This window comes from Phaseolus vulgaris, chromosome 7, assembly GCF_000499845.2.
Source record: "Phaseolus vulgaris cultivar G19833 chromosome 7, P. vulgaris v2.0, whole genome shotgun sequence".
Classification (NCBI taxonomy): domain Eukaryota; kingdom Viridiplantae; phylum Streptophyta; class Magnoliopsida; order Fabales; family Fabaceae; genus Phaseolus; species Phaseolus vulgaris.
The window spans coordinates 37,656,578-37,679,963 of record NC_023753.2 but is presented as its reverse complement, the minus strand read 5'-3'; the positions used below and the strand labels follow the sequence as shown (position 1 = coordinate 37,679,963).

The 23,386-nt window shown below is 32.8% G+C and overlaps 3 protein-coding genes across 3 annotated transcripts; 1 reads left to right on the top strand and 2 right to left on the bottom strand.

Annotated features, from left to right (window-relative positions):
- Positions 1–1,672: 1,672 nt before the first annotated feature.
- On the top strand, positions 1,673–10,161 carry LOC137830588 (uncharacterized). Its single transcript, XM_068638023.1, has 15 exons — positions 1,673–2,191; positions 2,468–2,898; positions 3,095–3,188; positions 4,444–4,630; positions 4,721–4,976; positions 5,721–5,936; positions 6,038–6,124; positions 6,209–6,343; positions 6,856–6,969; positions 7,080–7,327; positions 7,461–7,541; positions 7,794–8,025; positions 8,505–8,603; positions 8,741–8,926; positions 9,831–10,161. Exons 2-15 carry the CDS (start codon positions 2,545–2,547, stop codon positions 9,927–9,929), a joined length of 2,388 nt encoding a protein of 795 aa, XP_068494124.1. The 5' UTR covers positions 1,673–2,191; positions 2,468–2,544; the 3' UTR covers positions 9,930–10,161.
- A 1,977-nt stretch (positions 10,162–12,138) lies between these two features.
- Positions 12,139–13,521, bottom strand: LOC137828376 (dehydration-responsive element-binding protein 2F-like). Its single transcript, XM_068634913.1, is given in 2 exon segments — positions 12,139–13,385; positions 13,387–13,521. Coding segments are annotated over 2 exon segments (1,026 nt in total). The 3' UTR covers positions 12,139–12,494.
- A 1,429-nt stretch (positions 13,522–14,950) lies between these two features.
- Positions 14,951–22,019, bottom strand: LOC137830586 (uncharacterized). Its single transcript, XM_068638022.1, has 7 exons — positions 21,655–22,019; positions 21,372–21,562; positions 20,625–20,732; positions 18,413–20,529; positions 16,516–16,603; positions 15,970–16,212; positions 14,951–15,286 (listed from the first exon to the last, which is right to left on the bottom strand). Exons 1-6 carry the CDS (start codon positions 21,746–21,748, stop codon positions 16,054–16,056), a joined length of 2,757 nt encoding a protein of 918 aa, XP_068494123.1. The 5' UTR covers positions 21,749–22,019; the 3' UTR covers positions 14,951–15,286; positions 15,970–16,053.
- Positions 22,020–23,386: the final 1,367 nt, after the last annotated feature.

Here is a 23,386-nt window from a genome sequence, read left to right as displayed (position 1 = left end):
GATGCTTGTTACAATAAATGTATAAAAATAATTTATAATTTTTTGTTGAATACTTTGCAAGGGTATAAATGTCTATTAATGCTTTAGTCTGTTTTTTTACTGAAAACTCAAAATAAAATCAACATTCAGTTTAGTATTGTTTAATTTCTAATATAATATTAAAGTCAAATAATATTGTTAAGTAATAAATGCACCAGTAAATGTATAATTAAAAATATGTTAGTGATATGGTTCAATTTTTCTTTTGATTGAAAAGTAACCCACAGACTTAGTTTGAATGTAATATTAATATTAAATTTAAACAAATCAAGGATTTTTCTAAATTTTATTTTAAATCCATCAAAATGTTTTAAATTTAACAATTAGTATCAAATTAACATTATACAAATTTTATAAGGAATGAATTCACAATTAATCCTTAAACCAATATTGGCATAACTACGAGTAATAAACAAAATAGTATACGATAGAATTTATATTACAAAACCTCTAGAATGATAAAATTTTCATTTGAAGTATTTTGGAAACCAAATCTTCATGTGGACTAATTTCTCTAAATAATTGGAACCTTTTGACATTTTTCTACACAGAGGGACATTTTCATTTATTTATATCTTAACACTAATTATTTATCGAGTAAACTATATTTTTTTTATTTTACATTCTTGATGTTAAGATTGTTTTGGTAGTCGAGTTTTATAAAATTATGAACAAGTTTAAAAGACGAGTCTTACTAGTTTATGATTTGAATGTGATTATGTTTTATTGGATGTTTTGTAATAGGTAGAACACTTATCTTAACTAATGTGGAAAAACCATGTTTAAGATTTCTTACATTTTTTTTTAAAAGGAATATATGTACTGATAAACTTGCTAATAAACTTTCATTTAGTTTTTTCTTATATTTTTTTTTATTAATAGATATAAATTATCCATATGCTGTTTTTGTTAATATATGAATTTTGATATAGTTTTCCTATATTTTCTTTTAATAATATTTTTTTTTCTGTGTTGATAAATTATTGTTGTTATTTGAGATGTTAACCTAATATGTGAAGTCTCATAATATCTAATCTGATAATTTTTTTTTTTCAAGTTTCTAAAACAACTTATGTTTTTTAAACGTTGATTTCTAAGTATGCCAATATTACCGTAAAAGCAGCTACCAAAATAACAATTAAGATTTAATTTTATAACTAAAATAAAACTTCGATGTTCTGGAAATTATTTAATTTTTCCTATTTTTGAAAAGGTAATATGACAATAATGTATAACTTTAGGAATTAAATTAACTACTTATTCATAAGTGTTAATCAAATTTAATAATTATTTCCATTGACAATATTATCCATACAGTAGAACTCTCTCATCAAACAGTTTTCCAGTGCAAAAGTACAAAGGCGATAATACAAACATGACTAATAATCTATTTAACATAGATACAGAAATAGACATTGATATAATATATAGACACAAAAGATATATACAATTTTTAAAATGTAAGATAAAAAATTTATATATATAAATATATTTTAACACAGAGATATTTTGAATTTTATAATTATAATAAAAATTTATATAATAAATTTAAATTTTTGATAAATTAATATATTTTTACTTTTTAAATTTATGTTAGAATTATCTTATTACAATTGTCATACGTGTGTTCTGTGTGGTATAAGTGTCTCGGTGTCTGAGCCTTATAGCTAATGATTGTTCTGTGATAATTTGGAGTTTCAATGCCAGAAGGGTAAAATGGTATTTTCATACATTAACGTGAAAATCAGTTTGGTTGGGACATGATTCATTTCCGAGAAAGAGAAGAGAACCTTTGGCGGTTTCTGAATGAGGAAAACTCATTCCAATCTCTTTAAATGTGAAACCGAAACTGAACTGAATTTTACATTAAAGAGGAACTAGCCAACAACGAGGAAGTGGTCCCATGTTCTTAATTGAAGTGCTGACAACGTGGGTCGAGAAAGTTGCCGGAGAACAAAAAAAAAGAAAGAGCAGGAAAATTAAAACAAAAAATCAATTTTGGTATTTTCGTTGACCCTTTGGTGATTTGAGGTAGCTGGCATTTCAAAGGATCCACCTTTATAACTCAGCTGTTGAATTGGGCAAACTGGTTCTTGCCCACGTTGAAACTGCGGATGAGGTTCTGTGTTTTGGAGATTCAGATCCGTGAAAGGTGAGTCAACGCTTTGCAGACGTCAGAATACTAATGTAGGATCATGTGATGGTTGCCTTTGTTTATTGAACTCAGGATTCTTCAGTTTTTGTGTTTAAAATCTAAATGGGTTTGTGCTTTGCAATAGTTGTAGTAAATTGCTGCGACTGCTTTCTTCTCTTCGTTTAATTACGAGGAAAAAAAAAGGCTTTCGTAGTTTTAGGCAATTGGGTCTAGTTGAACTTTGTATGATGTTGGTCATTGTGATGAAGAGTGATTTTATTGATGCCATTTCAGGTTATGATGTCAAGGCAGCCTGGTGAATCAGAAGGGTTTGAGTTTGTTTTGTAGTGTTGTGTTGTGGTGTGTTAAGTATGGGAAGGGACTTGTTGGATTTGTTGTCCAAGAACAAATGGAGGTGTTCTTGGTCCCTTGCGGTGACAATTGCTTCTGTTGTGGCATTGGTTTCTGTAGTACATTTGTTCATGTTCCCTTTGACACCTACTTTCAATTATTTTAAGATAGCTAAAGACTCTTGCATCCAAGCTAATGCTTCGGCTGAATTTCCGAGCAACCGTGATCAGGAACAACCTGCAGTTGATTTCAAGCTTCAGTTTCCAGCTGACTTGCACGGATCAGTTGTTTATCAGGGTGCACCATGGAAGGCTGAAATTGGCCATTGGCTTGCTGCTTGTGATTCTGTTATTAAGGAAGTCAACATTACTGAGGTGACAACTGATGCCATTTTCTATTATTTCGGTCTTTTTTGTGTGTATATTCTTGTGTTCTTCGAGTTGTTAATTTAGAGGCTTCATGTTTCTGCCAGTTAGTTTTTCAGAAGAGGTATGGTTGTTATTGGCATTGACTTGATATCTTCTTATCAAAAGTATTTTTTGCCTCTGTAATAATATTGTTGATTAACAGATAATAGGTGTCAATAACTGCAAAAATGACTGCAGCGGCCAGGGGGTTTGTAATCGAGAATTGGGACAGTGTCGATGTTTTCATGGTTATTCTGGTTAGTTCGCTTCCCTCCTTCTGTCATTTTATTAACCTGATACATCATGCTTACCTCATGTTTAACGAGAAGTGAGTATGGTAGGTTTACTCATTTTGACAAACATTTATTTTACCAGCTAATGAATGATGTGTTTTTTCCTGTTTGTGGACTTATACTAGGTTAAATCTAGAATATATATGTAATTTGCTTGTACATTGTTCCTTGAGGGCTCTGCTTCCATGTCTAAACCTTAGCTTCCTTCACTGTGGTACCTTGGGAACGAATAAGGAATTCCAACAGTTGACAAAGTCTAATATGAGATGCTTGTTGGAAAGCTAATTATCTAGTCCACACCCAACTTGACATAGTTTATGTAGTTAGCCAGCTTATGCATGATCCATGGTAGAGACTTTTTCAAGTCATAACTGGGATTCTTCATTATTTGAAGATTATTCAAGGATGGATTTCTATTTAAGAGCGGGGCGAGCTATCATTGAAGGTGTATACACATGTAGATTATGTCGGATCCATTGTTGATAGGAGATCCACCTCATGATAATACATTTTCTTAAGTGGTAACTTGGTGAATGGAGGTGCACAAAACAAAATATGGTTGCAAGGTTAAATGTCGAGGGTTGTGGATGAAGGTAGTTCTGGAAGACCTCAACAAAAAATGGAGCCCTTGGGAGATTTTCTATGTGACTACAAATCTACCACTATCATTGCTTGTAAGAATTCAGGCCAATATGGTACCACAAAACACAGATAGGCTTACACTTCACGGACAGTGGCCTCAGCAGCAACATATTAATTAACAGTTATATTAACTAAGGAGCTTTCCGTGCAGTGCTTCCATGATCTTTCTTGCAAGCAAGGAATAATAGATATCCATTCACCAACTTGACATGTAATAAATGTGATGGAGATAATGTGTTATTTGTGTGCCATGTGAACAGCATATTTCCAAGTAAATTTGTTTCTGTTTTCTTTTCTGTAAATAATAGGTTAGAACTAATATATATATGTTGTTCCCCTTGTATATTAATCAGAAAATTTTTAAGCTTTTTTAATATTTCAAATCTCTTACTAGTCACTTCTAAATTTGTTGACTAATAATAATCTTTGATATATCTGGTTATTGCACAAAGACATTTCAGAACAAAACAAATTACATAACTTGTCACTACCATTTCTTGAATATATTTGGTTATTGGACAAAGGCATATTTAATTCATTAGTTGGCCTGAACTCGTGCTAATTTCTGAGGTGACAGGGGATGGGTGCACTGAACAACGGCAATTGGAATGCAACTATGAAGGATCACCAGATCTTCAATTTGGGCGATGGGTAGTCTCTATTTGCCCTGCCAATTGTGACAAGACAAGAGCAATGTGCTTCTGTGGAGAAGGCACAAAATATCCAAATAGACCATTGGCAGAGACATGTGGGTTTCAATATATGTATGTAAAATCAGATTCCTGGCATTGAGTTTCATTGGTGAAGTTTCTCAATATGTATTATTCAAATATCACTCCTTTAATCTGTTTCAGTCCACCTTCTGAACCTGATGGTCCCAAAATAGTGAATTGGACAAAAATTGACCAAGATGTGTTCACAACTAATGGTAGCATACGGGGTTGGTGTAATGTGGACCCAGCTGATGCATATGCTGGAAAGGCAAAAATTAAAGAAGAATGCGACTGCAAATATGATGGCCTTTCGGGCCGACTTTGTGAAGTGCCTGTAGAATCTGTTTGTATTAATCAATGCTCTAGACATGGTCATTGTCGTGGTGGATTTTGTCAGGTGATTCTTTTCTTTATTATTGGGTTGGGGCACTTGGATTTTGTTGTCTGTTTATTGGGAGAAAAACTGTCAATCATCTATTGTTTTCATTTTTTATTTGTAGGGATTGACTAGTGGCAAATAAATTACTACTAATACATATATGGTAAAGGAAATTATTTTATAACATTTAAGCCCATACTGAAATGTCTTTTTCTTAGAAAAGTTGGTTTGACCATGTTTATTTAGAAATCAAGTAATTGAAACTGAAGGAGAATAAGCCTATAAGCAAACAGTTAAACAAGACAAAGGAATGAAAGATCAGTGAAGGATTGAAAATTCATGAACAAAATAGCAGAGACTCACAACTTTCAAAACCTTTGTACAGATGCTGTTTCAGTTTTAGATAATTTGTGGTTTTGGTCATCAGTGTTGAGACTTTGCACTCAGTAGAACTAAGAAGCCTATATACTGTGAAGCTAATTGACACTAACAGTTACTAGAATGAAATCTCTTTGGAACACTAAATGCCAGTTATTACTTGTCCAAAACAGTGTCTACCTTCGTTCCTTTAAATGACATCCACAAGTTTATATAGGGGAACAGCAGTAAGATAAAATAAAACTACACTCATCTTTTCGGTGCTGAATAAATTCAATCTATGTCCATTCATTGTATGTAGATAAAAACATTGTGTATATGTAGTGTGAGAATGCTCACTTCCATCTAATGTCAGTAAATAAGGTGAATATAGTGTATTTTCAGTGTGATAAGGGCTGGTATGGAGTAGATTGCAGCATGCCATCTGCCATTTCTTCTATAATAGAGTGGCCTAGTTGGCTTCGTCCTGCTCGGATTGATATTGTTGACGATACTCATGCCAATGGAAAAATGATTAATCTCAATGCTGTGGTAGCGAAGAAAAGGCCTCTTATATATGTTTATGATTTGCCCCCAGAGTTCAACAGCTTGCTTCTTGAGGTCAGGATAATTTGAATGTCACTCTTGATTACATCTAAGATAAAAAAATTTACTTTTTTTTCTTTCTATTTTCTTAACTTATTCAATTTTGGTTACTGCAGGGACGCCATTTTAAGCTAGAGTGCGTAAATAGAATTTATGATGACAAAAATGTAACAATATGGACAGATCAATTGTATGGTGCCCAGGTATTTCATGACTTTGAGCATTTCATTTGATAAAATATAACATTTATAGCAGTATATTTATCCTGTGCGGGTACTTGTCTGCAGATGGCACTTTATGAAAGTTTGCTAGCTAGTCCTCATCGAACAGTAAATGGTGAAGAGGCAGATTTTTTCTTCGTTCCTGTTCTTGATTCATGTATAATAACTCGTGCTGATGATGCTCCCCACTTGAGTTTGCAGGTATATTTTACTAATTGTTATTTTTACCAGAATATATCTGTTGAGTATCTGTTTCTGCACGTGGCATGTGTATAAAGACTAACTGCATCAGTGTTTCAGCCTGTGCATGCTCGCAGTGCTTTTAGATCATTCTGAGTTATCTGTGATTGATTGGATGGCGTGTCATTCAACACTAACATCTATGTTATGATATGTGCATGGATTTGCCTTCCATTGATGTTCCTGAATTACTTTCAAAATGGGAAAGACAGTTGCATGCGATGTTCTTTTCCCTTTTAGAATGGAAGGATATTAATATCCTGAGTTATCTATTACTTCTTTGTTCTTACCATCAGTAATGCTCATATTATGTTATGCTACTCTAGGGTTGTAGATCTGTTTTGTAATATATATATATATATATATATATATACATACATATAATATACTTATATATTTATGAAGCATTGGTTACAGATTCCTTGTTTTTACACTGTCATTTTTCTCCTTACATTTTGTTTTATAACATTCAGGAGCATATGGGATTGAGGAGCTCTCTCACTTTGGAATATTATAAGAAGGCATATACTCACATTGTTGATCAATATCCTTATTGGAATCACTCATCAGGAAGGGACCACATCTGGGTAAGGAGAATTGTTTATCCCATGTTGAACATTTTTTTACGAAGAAACTTATACTGTATTTTCTTGTGAGAAGCATATGCTAATCAGTTCGCTTTTGTTTCTGAAGGCAGTTTTTTTCTTGGGATGAAGGTGCTTGCTATGCTCCTAAGGAGATATGGAATAGCATGATGTTAGTTCACTGGGGAAACACAAATTCAAAGCATAACCATTCAACTACAGCCTATTGGGCTGACAACTGGGATACAATTCCTTCCGACAAAAGAGGCATTCATCCATGTTTTGACCCTGACAAAGATCTTGTGCTTCCTGCATGGAAAGTTCCTGATGCTAACGTGTTGACTTCAAAACTTTGGGCTCGGTACATACTTGTCCAAAATTTAATTTTCACCTCAGTCATATGCTCTTTTTTTTCTGATCATGATTGATCTTGTATTCTATTCATTCAAGTTCTTCAAATGAAACAATACAACCATGTTACAATTTGTTTTCAGGACCCATGAGGAGCGGAAGACACTGTTCTATTTCAACGGGAATTTAGGACCAGCGTACCCTCATGGAAGACCCGAAGATTCGTAAGTTTACTGTAGAGAAATATTTTGGAATTTGTAGAAGGAAGCTGTTAATATGGCATATACATGTTCTCATTTTCCCTAATTATTAACCTTGATTTCCTGTTGCTTAATGTTTTTTATGAAATTGAATAGCTTCTCACTTTCTTGTCATCAAACATTGTTGATTATGTTGTTGGTCGGCTGAAGTTAGTTAGATATATTATTAAATGTTATAGAGGATATCTGGTTTCAATTTTGCTGGAAATGGTGCAGGTATAGCATGGGTATCAGACAGAAGCTGGCAGAGGAGTTTGGATCAAGTCCTAACAAGGATGGAAAACTTGGGAAACAGCATGCCAAAGACGTCATTGTGACCCAAGAGCGTACTGAAAACTACCACCTGGATCTAGCAAGTTCTGTTTTCTGTGGAGTGTTTCCTGGAGATGGTTGGAGTGGTCGTATGGAAGATAGTATTTTGCAAGGATGCATTCCTGTGGTCATTCAGGTAGTAATTCAAACTCTTTATCATTTCTTATCATTAGTTTATTGCTAGCCAGTTTTTTTATCCAATGTCCTGACTTTGTCACTGCTAAGGAGGTGTATGTCATTTGGCTAGATGAAAAATCCTATTGCATTTGAACTCAGCTAGCAATGGGCCTTAACAAAATGATGATTCATAACCATAGTTATTAGCATAATTCGATTCAAAAAATAGTTTGGTGTTTCACGATTCAGTGTCGATTGATGAGCTTGTTCATAACGAATTGGAATTATTTCTTATTCATCTTCAGAATGTTTTCATCACTTTAAATCTCACGAGTACTTTAGAAATGATTCACTCCTATTGGTTAGTGTTGAAAGTGGCTTATGTTCTCTTTTTATGTTAATAGTCTGTTATGTGTTTCATAAGTAATTGTTAAATGACTAAAATTAGCAATGATGATAACTGCATTCCTTTTGGCTCTTTGTTTTCTTGTTCTGTAGGATGGGATTTTCCTACCATACGAGAATATTCTCAACTATGATAGCTTTGCAGTTCGACTATCTGAAGAGGAAATTCCAAACTTGTTAAAGATTCTTCGGGTATTTATTTTCCCTGTTTTTTCTCTAGTTGTTGAGTTATTGCATAATTTATCATACAAATTAAATCAAGACACTGCCTAAAGTTGTCATCCTAGGAAACATTGGTTGAGTGATTTGCAATCCATGTCTTCTTGCAGGGATTCAATGAGACAGAAATCAAATTCAAGCTGGCAAATGTTCAGAAAATATGGCAAAGATTCTTGTACCGTGATTCTGTTTTGCTTGAAGCTGAAAGGCAAAAAACTGCTATTGGATATGTTGATGATTGGGCAATTGAGTTCTTAAAACTGATTGAGGATGATGTCTCTGCTACTTTAATACAGGTACTTTTCTTCATTTGTCAAAACCATTTTAAATTTCAGCAAGCTGTTATCAACTAGGTGTTATGGTACTCAAACCCTGAGAACATAAAAAGAAAATAAAGTTGGAAGCAAACAAAAACTACTGTTCTCAACCTGGCTTCCTATTTATATGCAAGATGCCTTACTTTTTTTTAATTATTCCAGCACTCAACTAATTAACTCCATTTTTTCTACTTTCTAACTAGTGGGTATCTATAAGATTTCACAAAAAAGATTAATTTCCAATTTCTAATTCAGTTATGAGACTGTAGGAGAAGATGGTTTCCTATGATATAATTATGCTGTTGGGTTATGTGGCAAGTAATTCCAAATTCAATATATTATGACCAGTAGAAATTGTACAGATTTTTACTAATCTGGTGCAATTTTATCTCTTAATTACTGAAATGGGTAAAATTTAAAAAAATTACCAAAATGGATAAGTAGTTCCACCTTCGCACGACTTAGTTTAAATTTGATTATATTGGGCACGACTTCAGTTCAAATTCAAATACACTAAAGTTGTGCTACCTTGACACGGCTTGTTGTGCTACCTTGACATGGCTTCTTCACAATGAAGTCGTGTCATGTTGGCACAACTTACCCATATCGGTAATTTTTTAAAAATTTACTCATTTTAGTAATTAAGAGGTAAAATTTTATCAGATTGGTAAAAAATCCAAAATTGTGGATGAACAGAAGCGTGATGCTGTATCATCAAACATTATATGCAAACTGGAAAATAAATAATCTACATTGCAGTTCGTGAGCATGTTTGTCTATAAAGATGTGATGCATGTACCATAATATATACAACATTTTTTGTGTCATTTCCCTTGTCTATATATGTTTGGTCTTTTGACTAATAGTGTTTGTGTTAAACAAGGTTTTGCATTACAAGTTGCATAATGAGCCTTGGAGGAAACAACTTCGCCACAACAAACAGTTTGGATTACCTCACCAGTGTCTGGTAACCACCAGCTGAGGAACTTGGTTACCAAGATACTTCCGGAGGGAAAGGAAAACCTTTCTGCTTCATTTTGGCAATCAATTTTCATACCATGTTTCACATCATTTGTAAAACTTCATCAACTTCCTTTGTAGATGTTTCCATCTCCAGTGCAGAAAATTATTCAACTAGGTCGGACATACATCATTCTTTGTGCCTTTTCACATAAATATATATGCTAACTGCATTTTACAGTTCTTTTTTCAAAGGCTGCAGTTGTAAAATTTTGTCATTCACAAGAGATTTTTATGGTGAAAGAAAGAGAAAGAAAAATGGTACCGTATTTATTTTACGGCTCTTTCTCCCGCACCATATCATTTAAGATTGACATCCAACGTAAAATTTAAAACCTAATATTGTCCTTGATTTCATGTTTGCTTAAGGATGCAGAAATCCGGAAGATAATTTTTGTGCTTCATTTAAGCTTATGGATGACCATATCCAGAAATGAGTTATGAGTTTCAGATTTTCATGTCCGAAATGGGTGTTGTAAATGGTGTTGAGGATTGAGATTCATAACTCATTTATGCTGCTTATGGAGCTTGACATTCAGAATGTCATTTATGTTATCTAGGTAAGCTTCTGGATGGCTAAATCTAGAAGTGACATTAATTCTGGACCTGCATGTCTGAAATTTTGTGATTTGACTTATAAATATAAATATCTGAAAAACAAATAAAATATTTTAAATTATTAAAGATATTACCAAATAGACATTACAGATTTTTGAATAAGGTTGACAAGGTGGTGTTACACCTTATACTGATATAAGTAATTATCGCTATATAACTGATCTTAATATTGATTAAGACCTATTCTTGGGAAAGAAATTGATTATTTGTTTGGTAAGATCATAATTATAATCATAAGCAAAATTAATAATCTCAAAATCTCATGGAAACGTGAACTAATGCTACGAAAATAATTATGTTGTATTTATACACTGTTACATAAATACTATATATATAACTCTTGTGATGTAGGTAAGTCTAAGAAACTTTATGCTCACAATTATTAATATTACAAGATATTCATAATAAAAAATATATAAAATTCAATCCCTTTATTGTTTCATTCCACTAATATTTTATTTTACTTGAACACTCTTCTACCCCAAGATTATGAGACTATTAATGTAACCATGATAAAAAAACTATTCCATCAACTCCAACAAATTTATAGAAATAAGTTTTCCTTTTTTACACATGTATTTCTTGTATACAAATAAAATAATAGGTAAGATAATAGTATTTAAATAATAAAGTTTGGTTTGTATACAAATTGGGTCTCAGTTCTGAAAAAATAAGATCCAAATAGATGTATATTAGTTACATTTATCAATCAATTGGGTTTTGAACATTCATAATTTATCCTTAACATGAAAAAGTTATATAATTATTGCAATTATTATATTTTACAATCAAGTATTACTATATCACACAATCTTCCAACACACTATCTTCTCCTTCTTGCACTTCTCTAACAACTCTTATAGTAAGACCATTTCATCACTAGCAGTGAAAAATTAGGAGATAAGATTTAAAATTTGAACTTTTGTTTATATATTATGTTTTTATTTGATGAATTGGAACACTTGTTTGATGAATTGGAATTGTTCCAAGTGAATATAAAAAAGTTCTCCGATTCTCAAATCATTAATAATAAATAAGTAATTAGTAATAATAAATAAATAAAAAATGTATTGAGAAATCAGTAATAATAAATAAGTAACCAGTAATAATAAATAAATAATTATTGAGTTTAAATGATGCTAAAATTATATTTTTAGATTAAATCTATAAGATTATATTTTTAGATTTTTGGGTATGTTAAAATATGCATAGAAATTATCAAATATAAAAACTATTTATACAATAATTGAATAATCAAAGTTAGTTTTTAAGATATTTCCCAGTTGTGCTATGTGTTTATTTATTAGTAGGTATATTCATTATTTTTGAGTAATGGATAAATATATAAATATTGTTCCTATACGGTTAATTAATAGTTTAATTGAATACAATTTATATATTTCCTTCTCTCTTAATCTGTTTTAAAGATAAAAACTCCTTTCTTAACTTCATTTTGGACAATAATTTAAAAAGCATGCTCCAAAAAATAAAAATTAGAAAAGTATTTTATATTCTTTAACAATTCTTTTATTCGTAACTAAAAATTAGATCCTTTAAATCCAAAGCATGATCCACTTCGTTAAGAGAGAGCAAAGAATAAGATGAAGGAATCACAAGAAAGAGCTACACCTTTTAACCAAAATCCTGATAAAGTTGTCAATTTTGTTGTTGTTGAAGACTGAACTAAGCTCCTTTTTCACTCAGCCACTTTTTTTATGATAAACTATTTTCCCTCTAATAAACAACAGAAAGAAATTTTATCCTAAAAGACACAATCGATAACAGATAAGTAACCAAAGGTTCAACACCTTCTGATCATAGTTATAACATGGTTGAACACTTGATCCACTCAGAACCAATGTGTAACTAGTTTCAACCATAGGAAAGTAGGTGTATTTTGTTCAAAAACTTAGTTGTTCCAAATGGAAGTGGAGAAAGTAAGGTCCTCGTTTATGTCATATGCTTCAAACTGGATTTCTTCTGATGCAAGATAGTTACACACAACTTCATGGTCATGCATCTCAATCAATTCCTCCCAGTTAACACTACTCATGTCAGAAAACACTCCTGCTTGTTCATTTTCATCTCTTGATGCAGCTTCAGACACTGTTGAGCTTCCCGAGCTATCAGTTTTCTCTGTCTCTCTTTCATCTTTTAGTATTCCCATCTGTTGAAGAAACTCAAGCAGGTCTATCTCGGGTTTCTCCTCAGAATCACCAATTATTTTTGGTGGTGAAACTTGAGAATCTTGGGGAAGTGGAGGCAGAGTCTCTGAGTGGTTTTGGCTGACTAAGTTCTCAAGTTCTGCCACCCTTGGATGAGTAGAATGTGGTGGTTGAGTTGTTGTTGTTGTTGCAACCACCCCTTTTTGCTTAAGCTGTTGCAGCCTCTGGTGGATGACATGGACACTCGGTTGAGCATTGAGGTTGAGCAATCCACGTGAAGGGAACATGGAGATGAAGTTCTTGGAAGGGAACCACTTGAACTTTTGAGATCTGGTGGTGGAGTTTATGAGGTTTGGTTGCATGTGGGGGAGGTTGAGGTAAGCATCAGGACCATAGAGTCTCCTTGCAGCCTCATCATAGGCCAAGGCAGCTTCTTCTGCTGTGGCAAAGGAGCCAAGCCAGAGTCTTGATCTCTTCTTAGGCTCTCTTATCTCAGCCACCCATTTGCCCCATGTTCTCTGCCTAACACCTCTATACTCACATGAGGCATTTTGGGGACCACCTTTGCCCCTTGTTGGCCCTTTCTTCCATGGTTTTAGAGGGGAGTTTTTGCAGCCCTCCATGGTGGATAGTGGTGGGAATTGAGAAAGGCAAGGTGGTGGTGATGACACACTTGGAATTGATGCATGATGTGGGAGGAATGGAGCGGGATATGTAGGAGCAAGAGTGAAGTTTGGTGTTAAATGTTGTCACGTTTGGAGAAGTGGCCATGTGACCGTTGTGCTTTGTGAAGCCACAGATTGCTTCAAATCCTTAGTGTTTATTTATTTTTTATTTTCTTCTTTTTACTTAGAATTTTCTGGGTTGAGTGAATTCTTTTGTTGTTGTTGTCAACTTTGCAAATTACACGTGTTGCTTACTGCAACTAAGAGTTGCATGTTCTTAACATGTGGTGGGGATAATCATACTTTTGTTGTCTTTTTTTCATACAATACTTTTGCTGTCTAAACAAAAGATAACTTGTCTAACTGAAAAGTTGGAAAAAGAATAAACTTTTTACTAACTTATGTTCTTGGAATTATGGTCAAACGCTTTTTAATTGATTCACCTACTTGTAATTGGAAGTCACGGATAAAGGATTGTTGCTGCATATATACCAAATATTTTTCAGACAGAAAAAAATACACCTTAGAATAAAATGTTATTTGGTCCTTTCTGTTTCTTTTTTCATAATTTTGGTCATTCTATTTTTATTTTTGCCATTCTATGTTTGATACTCATTTTTACAGAATTGTAATTTAGCTAAATATATACACACATACATATATATATATATATATACATACATATATATATATATATACATACATACATATATATATATATATATATTCATGTAAAAAACTGGTCAATAAATAGCAAATGCAAATATCCCATATAGGAAGTTGGTTTTCATCCATAGTTCTTAGTAGGATCGATTATGAACTGTATATATAAACTGGTCAACCTATGATTTTGAAATTGAATTGACAGCTCAAAGGGACTTTAACAGTAGTCCGTCTTAGGTGTCAGCTTAAAATAAACTTCACATGGCAGGAGAACCATCTTGAATTATGCAATATACACAAGTTTATCAGTTTCTCATCTCCAAAAAACTTTAATTAATAGCAATGTTACAAGATAAGGATCTGTAAATGAAGAGCTATAATTGATCCCATGAGGATAGAAAATAAGGTTATTAAATGTAGAGGCAGTGACTACAGTATATACATGGAAAGAGTTTTTCCAAGTGACTGTGAGTGCTTTGAATGAACTCTGACACTCATCTTTGGATTCTATACAATAGCTGAATTTGACCTCTTAAGGGGAAGATTATCAGAAAGATCCACCTCAACATTTTCCAATATCACGAGCAACATTTCACATGTTTTCCTGCTATTCACAGCCTGATTCTCGAGACCTACTTCACCTTTATCCCATGATTTTCCTCTATTTACATAGCTATGTCATCTGTGAATTACTTTCTTATCATTGAGGCCTTAAAAATTCCCACTTAAAACTAAAGAAAGCGAATTTAGACATTACAATGAAGTGATGGTAATGTAAAACTGATGCTAAAGGCAATCGTATGACACAACTATAAATACGATTACGAGACAAATAGGAAATAGATTATTCGAGGAGGAAAAGAATGATAAACTTGTAAGTGAAAAGATAATTCACATAAAGCACTTGTGTAAAACAAGTTAAGAGATATACCATCGAGATTTCACATTTTCACTAGAACCTTATAATACAAGCGACTACTTTATGTGAAAATTTACACCGACAATTGATTTTAAATGGTAGATCTGAATCAACATTGTTATTGGCATCAGAGCTGATCAACCTAATTGTTAAATCTCATGCAAAGCACCACTTCCATGATTCTCTTTTCTTGGCAAAAGATTCTGCAACTTTCTTGTAAGGGTAAAGGCGATGCCGTACATGTAATAGGAGACTAGGTGTGACAGTATGGAGATCATCTGCCGAGTTTCTTGAGGGAAGAAAAAATGGAATGCATTAGATAAGCAAACAATATACATACATGTATAAATAACTAGATGTCATACACTTGGCTCAACCAGATTAATCTGGTAAACCAAAATGATCTTAGGATACTATTCAAAAGCCAAAAGCCAAAAGCCAAAAGGTGAATACAAAATTTGAACATTCAAATTAGAACATTTTGTAAATATCGAAATTTGAGCACATTCAAAAGCCAAAAGGTGAATACATATTCCATACCAACATCTTGATGCAAATGCAATCTGCCTCTTTATTTTTTGTTTTCATTCATAGAACATTATGGACTAGCAAAGAAGCAAGCTACAATTTTTACTAACTTCTGAATTTTGAAGCTATAAATAAAGATCCACAAACCATAATTCTTGTGCTTTGAGGTCAAGATATTACGACACAAAACCCTCGTTTGAACCATATATGTTGGTACAGATACTGTGGATATGGGTCCTGTCCTTTTTATCAAAAGAGGAATTAATGCAACATTTTCTCTTTTTTAAAAGGACTAAATATCTCCTGAAGTGAAAGAACACGGTAATGATAATCATCAAACCAGTAAGGAAGTGCATGGCACATAGGCTGTCCACATCTAATAAGATACAAAATTTAAGTAGTTTGGGTAGACCTGGGACCTTGTATAGAGAATACTAATTTTACCTAATTTTCGACTACTGGCAGTCGGATGAGGAATGGCGGCAGACAGATGACCACTCTTTCAAGCATAACTTGAGATGAAGCCTTTCATTTTGATTTTGAGTGAGCTTTGCACATGTTCTTCCATTTATCCTTCAGGTCTTGTGATGTACGACGCTTACCAACTTTCTCAAACACATGAGAACCAAAAGCCAAAATGTTTTTCCACTTCCTTGGGTCATCGAAACCAAACTTCTGTACTCCCTCCTTCACAGAGAAAACAAGCAATTATTACAGCAGTTGAAAACACACACACATATACAATATATATAATATCGTTGAGATACATTAAAACTCAAAAACTCAAGGTGAAAGAAACACATAGGAGGGTCCACATCCTTTAACTTTCTATCATAGTATGAGATTGTTCTTAAACAATGAATTGATGTGGAAGCAAAAGAAATACATGTCCCAGGAGTGTTGTTTACACAGAAACATAATGTAATTAGCTACTTATAAGGTGTGAAATCATACTACTTAGAAGAAGTATGGAAGAAAGAAAAATGATACCCTTAACATGTCTTCCTCCTCAGCTGTCCACGGAATTTTTTTTCGTCTTAATTGATTACCCTGAAATACTGGGCGTGCCTGGGGTTTGCTGTCAGTCAAATAACCAATTAAATTAGAATGACTACAACAGTATCAGTCCTTCAAACGTAATTATTACTATAAGGCAGCATTTGGTCCATGATTTATTTTTGCATCCCCAAAATCTTACAGTGGGATGACGCATTCGCAAATTTAGTATAAGATATGAAAAATTACCAGTGAAAGACTTATTCACAGAGATATTTTATAAATTAGGACTCCCACAATCATTTCCACTAGAGAAAGGGGGACGAGATCATTCCCATTCTGTCATGGGAACAGTTCTAAATTGTTAGAAATTGAGGAATAGTTCCACTTGGCACCCCATCAAATCATTCAGTATACCATCAACCAATAATGGAGTTGAAGCATTGGAAGGGAGAGATTATTAGTTCTGGGGTTTTCAGGATTTCTGAGAATTTGAGATGGGATCTATTTTGGGAAAATGACGAAGTTTTCAAGAAAATTGATTTGAGATTGCAGAACAGAATGAAGGTAAGGTTTTTCATTTTGGCTTTTGTTAATGTATATCAATGCAAATCTTGTTACATCATACTTGTTCTCGTAAGGATATTATTAGTTCTGTTTGTCAAAGTTGAATTTGACACTCAGAAGATTCTAAACACCCACTAGCACTGGGAAGGAGGTGAAAATTAGAGATCATACCATACCACAAGTATAGATATCCATGATCTATCATGATTTTGTAAAAGGAAATGGAGAAATAGAGTGAGATATAAATCATTCAAGCTGGATGAAAGAAATTAAAGAATGCATCAGATGTTATTTGTCATAGAAAGGTCTCTCTTAAGCTTAAAGGAAACTTTACTACAGCCACAAATCCAGTGGCTATTTATGTTTGAAAACAGCCTTTCCTGCAACCTCATGGATGGTATTTAGTTCCATATTGACTATGATACGATTGAAATGAAGTATATAACCGAGATGTAAACCTTATCTTACACATCAATTTTGTGGGGTTGAGGGGGAGTGTAATTTAGTCTCATTAACTAGTGATATGGCTAAAACAAAGTATATAAGTACAAACCTCATCTTATAGGTTGGTTTTGAAGGATTGAGTTAGGTCTAAACCCCATTTCTAAGACTTTAATGTTTTTAGTACTGAATGTGTCGCAACAAGGGCCAACAAGAGCATAAGATCCAAGTCGTAAGTTGGAAGAGTGTTCATACAAGATATGATTGAGAGTGGATATTAGAGAGAAAGTTGAAGTGTAATAGAATTAGAGAATAGTTGAAAGAAGTATTTCTACTCAAGTGAAAAATATTGTTGAACCCAACTGAATCAGAGATACAAGAAGTTTTTATACACTAGATCAGTTAGAGCTTAAGCACTCAACTCACTAGATAGATATTGCATCATTATAGAGTTCTACAGGACTACAGCTGTAGAAAGAACATACGAAAAAAGAGAGTAAAACTACTCTAATAAAATGATACCTACCAGGAAAAGATGGTAAAACTGTGTGGAGACTAAGATAGTTTAGACACATGTAAAAACGACCAATGACAACACTAGTTAAGAGAGCTGATCTAATTGAAGATAGCCCAAAAATTGTAGATGTTGAGTTAAACCATTGGTTTTGAAAAAATACATTGCCATCTTTTGATCCATGTAACTGACTCCACAACATCACACAAAATATTCATGGCATAAGAAACAAAAGAAAATGCATCCTTAAGAAAATATTGTTGCCAAAAGTATTTAAAACTCCCTTCACCAAATATGGTAGAACTCCTTAGCAGCCCAACTACTCAGATATTAATAATCACATATGGTAGGGAAAGTTTAAGAACTTACCATTGCATTTCATGTTTACGGTATCTCATGGAGTATCTAGAACTAGAAGTACTATGTTTATCACATTCAATTTCAGACATTTCCTCTTTTCCAGTATTATGTGCACAAACTGGCTCTGTTGCTCCATCAATAGCTTGCTGTTTTGTCATTTCTTGTGGAGTTTCATATCCAGCATTGCTTTTATTAACAAGGGCATTATTTGTTTTTTCACCAGTACATGTGTCAACATCATGTCCATCTACATGGTCAGTTGGCACTTCATTTTCTTCAACTCTTACACCAGTTATGTTCTTTGCATTTCGCATTTCACCAATTTTCTCTTCTCTTAAAATTTCAACTGATCCATTGCTTACATTTTCCTTTTCTCTGCATGATGAATTTTGTTGCTCACTTCTTCCAAACTGAAGATTATTGGCTTCATTTGCATGCTCACCAACATGATCTTCTCTATTGTCTTCACACCTTGTCAACTGATCATCTTTGTTGTTTTTTACATGAATATGTTCACACTCACTACTCTTTCTTGAAAAACAATGTTCTTGCGTACGAAATTCATAAAGAAGATTGTCAGCAGCTTGACTCATTTTACCTTTACTAATAAAGATGGTTAAGTCCTTCCTTGCCAAGGAAGCTTTTTCCTTAGCTTCAACATATTCTGAAATAGTGCGAGAATATGCACAAAATGGGCAAAAAAAGTTGCCCTCTGCATCCAACTGTACAGATGAACCTAGACAGTCTTCATGCACCATCAATGGACAAGTAGTTGTTTTACAAGCCAGTAATTGGCCACCTTGATTACACTTCATGCAAAGATTTTGTTTATTTAGTTCATTCATTGCTGAGAAATCTTGATCAACTGTGAAGTGGGAGCGCAGGAATTCATGCTTTTTTGCTTCAAGACATTTTTTTTCGTTGTGATATCCATCACTATCACTTGATTGCTCAGCTTCACAACCAATAACTGCACCAACTATAGTTTTATCACAAACAACTGGCTCCTGGGAGAGATTTAAAGCTGCGATATCTGGTTCTGTCTGTTTGGGTTGCTGTAGATTAATTATTTGCTGATTTTTTTCTGCCTTAGCATCATTTGTTGGAAGGGTAGTTGTCATACCAAGACAACATTCAGTAACCACTGATTGGATGACATTTACATCAGAAATTGGTAATTGATCACTTTCATTACACTTCAAACACAGATTTTGTTCTGCCTGCTTTTCCATTTCAAGGCTAATTTTTTCACCTTGATACACAATATCACCTGATTTCTCTACCCCACAACCATTCCCAGTATGATCTGGAGCTTTAACACCAGCAATTTGCTGCTGTGAGTCATTTGGATCTTTGAGTTGTAAATCTTTTTCATGTTTAGACCTATGTTTACTTCCGGAAATCTCAAGCAGGATTCCATCTGCGAGTGAAACATGTGGAATTGACTCGACCTGCAGTTGCTTAGAATTTTCAGCACCAAATGTAGGTTGAAGCATCAAAGCATCATTAAAAGGAGTATTTGATTCATCACGGGGAACTTCAATATGGCTGCTAGGTTGGCACAATTTTGAAACAGTGCATTTATTGGGAATATCCTCTGAGGACCCACCACCCAGAGTTTCTTTGTTATTATTTTCTACATGATGATCTCCTCGTTCAGAAACTAGAAGAATTCTTTCAGTTAAATGTTCTGACACTTCCTGTTTGAGTTGAGAAACTGGCTTCTCTTTCTTAGACTCAAAACTTGTAGATGCAGAAAATTTAACCCTCTTTGAAGTTCTACAGAAATCATCACATTCATTTAGACAGACTTGCTTTCTATCAAAGTGTTCTGTAAGATAATCATCAGCTGAGTAAACCCTACTCCTCGTGGAGGGTGAAGAATTATTATCAAGCAAGTGTTCTTTGGAAGTTTTATTCCCATTCTCTAAAGTTAAGGACACTGAGATATCATTTCCTACCATATTTTCAGTATTGGTGGAGTTCCCAACTTCCTTAGCTGAATGATCATCACGTTTGACATCATTTACAATCACCGAATAACCATTATTCCGAGGAAATAATCCACTCCTTTCTTTCAAGTAATCAGTATGAGGATGAGTACCTTCCAAGATTGTTTGTCTCAGCTATTCAGGATTAGGAAAAGAAACAGATCATACAAAAATGGGATGAAAATGTACAAATCTCATACAGGAGAGTTCTCAAAGGACACTTCCATTACCTGCTCTAAGTGACATTTCAAATTGCCAGCTCTTTTGTGATTTATAAACGGGTAAACATCTGATTTCAAAAGCTCTGCTCCAGTCATTTTCAGATTTGATAATGGGGTCTGCTTTATACGTTACATAAAGAATAGAGGGAGATTTATTAGCATAATCATAAAGATCCATCTTCAAATAAAATAAAATAAAATACTAGAGTCTGGAAACAACAAAAATCACGTTTTGATTATTTCCAGTATAAAATCTTTAAACAAGAAATAAAGTAAAAATGAAGTGCCAGTGATGTAATTGTTTATATGAACACAGTAAATGAAAAGAAGAAACATTTTCCAAAACAAACTGAAACACAATATGAGTATTCAAATTAGTTCAAATAGCTTCCAACATTATACAGGGAAAGTAAACTATGCCATTTACATATCGAAGGAGATTTAGTGTGTATTTGGGTGAACATTTACAAAATTGATTTGGGTTAATATTAACTTTGAAGCTAAGTAATTTATGCTTGTATATTTTTATCTCAAAAGCAAGTTTCAAGTATAACTTAAGCGTAGACTTTTCACCTCAAATCAATTTACTTTTAATTAGTCCTAGTCAAACCAAGATTTAGATGCAAAATCAATTTTACCCAACAATAACTAAACAACCTTGTCTATATTAAAATCAAACCATGGCTAACTCAATTCTAACACTTCCTACTGTGATATGATCATATCAAACACACTTAAAATTTGAAATTGTTTTACCTCATTCAATATTTCCTGGAGGACATCTTGACAACCCCGCGAAATGTCAAATCTAGCTCTGGAATCCGATGTAGAAGAAGCTACACGTTCAACCACACTACTGGGCAGTTCCTCCAAACACCTCAAAGAAACTATCTCCTTTGTAATTTCGCCAAATTTATCCATCCCGACAGGTGCTGAATCAATCAAACCTACATCATCATCAACAACAACTGCATTAATCATGAAATTTTTCACCAAAAACGAAATTAAAAGGAAAAGAAACGTGTATGGTCCTTTTTACCCTGCAACATGGGAGTCGAGATTGCTTTACAGGCTGATAGAGCTTCAATGACCCAAACCCAAGCCAATGCTGAAGGATCTTCGCCACCGTCCATGGTCTATGGTGTTTTCTAGTGCACCGAAACCTTAAATGGCTTTGAATTGTGGTTACCAACGCTCTTCGAGGGTTTCAGAGAATGCGGGAGCGTTCATTCCCGCGCGGAACGTGAATACGTCATGGGAGTTGCGAAGAGGAATTGAAAAATGCGATTTTGATTTGAATTGGAATAGCGTTTTGGTTTCAGAAATCTGAGTGGTTCGAAGAGAAAGCTGGGAAGCACTTCTGCAATAGGAATCGCGTTTTCTATTTCAAATCTCTCTGTGATTGATTTTAAACCCATTGGAGTAAGGGTAATGAATGCTTACATTTTTTCCACATTTCAGAATAAAAAAATTAAATTCACATTTAATATTTAAAGTTTTTGAAATGGTAAAATTTTCTACTTGGTCCACTATAAAAAAAAAATTATCCTATAAAATTATATATGAATTGAATTTAGTATAAAATATTTATAATAACATTTTGAAAAAAAAGTTAATAACAAATTAATCATGAAAAAAATACAAATCCAATCATTACTTATGTTATTCTTCATGCACCTATGTTAACATAAATTTTGATGGAAAGAGTTATAATCTAAAAATATAATATATCAAAATATATTATTTATCAGATTATCTTTTATAATGATAACATGTATTGGACCGATTTAGTTAAACTTTAAATATATATTTTTGAAACATTTAAAAAAAATCACTTATTTAAAAAGTAGAGAGTTTAATAATAATTTATTTATTTTACAAAGTTAGTAACGTATAATAAAGAGATATATACAAATAATAACTTCAAATGAAAGATTACTATTTTGTGTCTGAAAATTCAAGTCCCCTTGGTTGTTTTGTCAACAAAGATAAGTATAGAGTTCTTAATTTAAAATTAATTATAATCAAATCAATTTAAAAAATATTGATAAATCTATTAATTCTAATACAAGAAAAAGAAAATTAACAAAAATTATTTAACGGAGGTTAATATAATTTAATAATTAATTTAATTAACAGACTTATTTAATCTTTGTTTAAGTTCCAAAGGTTATTTTAAGACTTTAGTAAAATAACATAAGTTTTTTTAACCTTTGTTAAATTTGAAAGACTTATTTTAAAACCTTAGCAAAATAACTCATAATATTTATTTTAAAATCTAAGCAAAATAACATAGGCTTTTTTAACATTCGTTAAATTACTAAAACGTTAACAAATTAACGGGATCATTTTAACTTTTGATAAGTTTCAAAAGGTTTATTCTAAAATCTCAACAAAAATAATAGAATTTTTTAACCTTTGTTAAATTCCTCCAAAGTAGAACCTTAATAAAACACTTCAACAATATTTGCATATTTCTTATGATTGATGGTAGTTGGTTTATATAATTCATACTTTTTTTTATTACAAAATCATACTTCAAAAAACCTTGTGTATTTTGTTTTAACTTTTGATGTACGTATATTAATTTATGTGTAATTTTAGTTTTAGTTATAATTATTAATATTTAATTCTCATAATTTTGAAATATTTTAAATTAAGGCTTTTATTTGCAATCTTTAGCCAAGAACACACATGACTTTAAAACCCACATCTGACGGATAATGTAATTATTTAGGATATATAAAGTAATGATAAACACTAATTGTTGT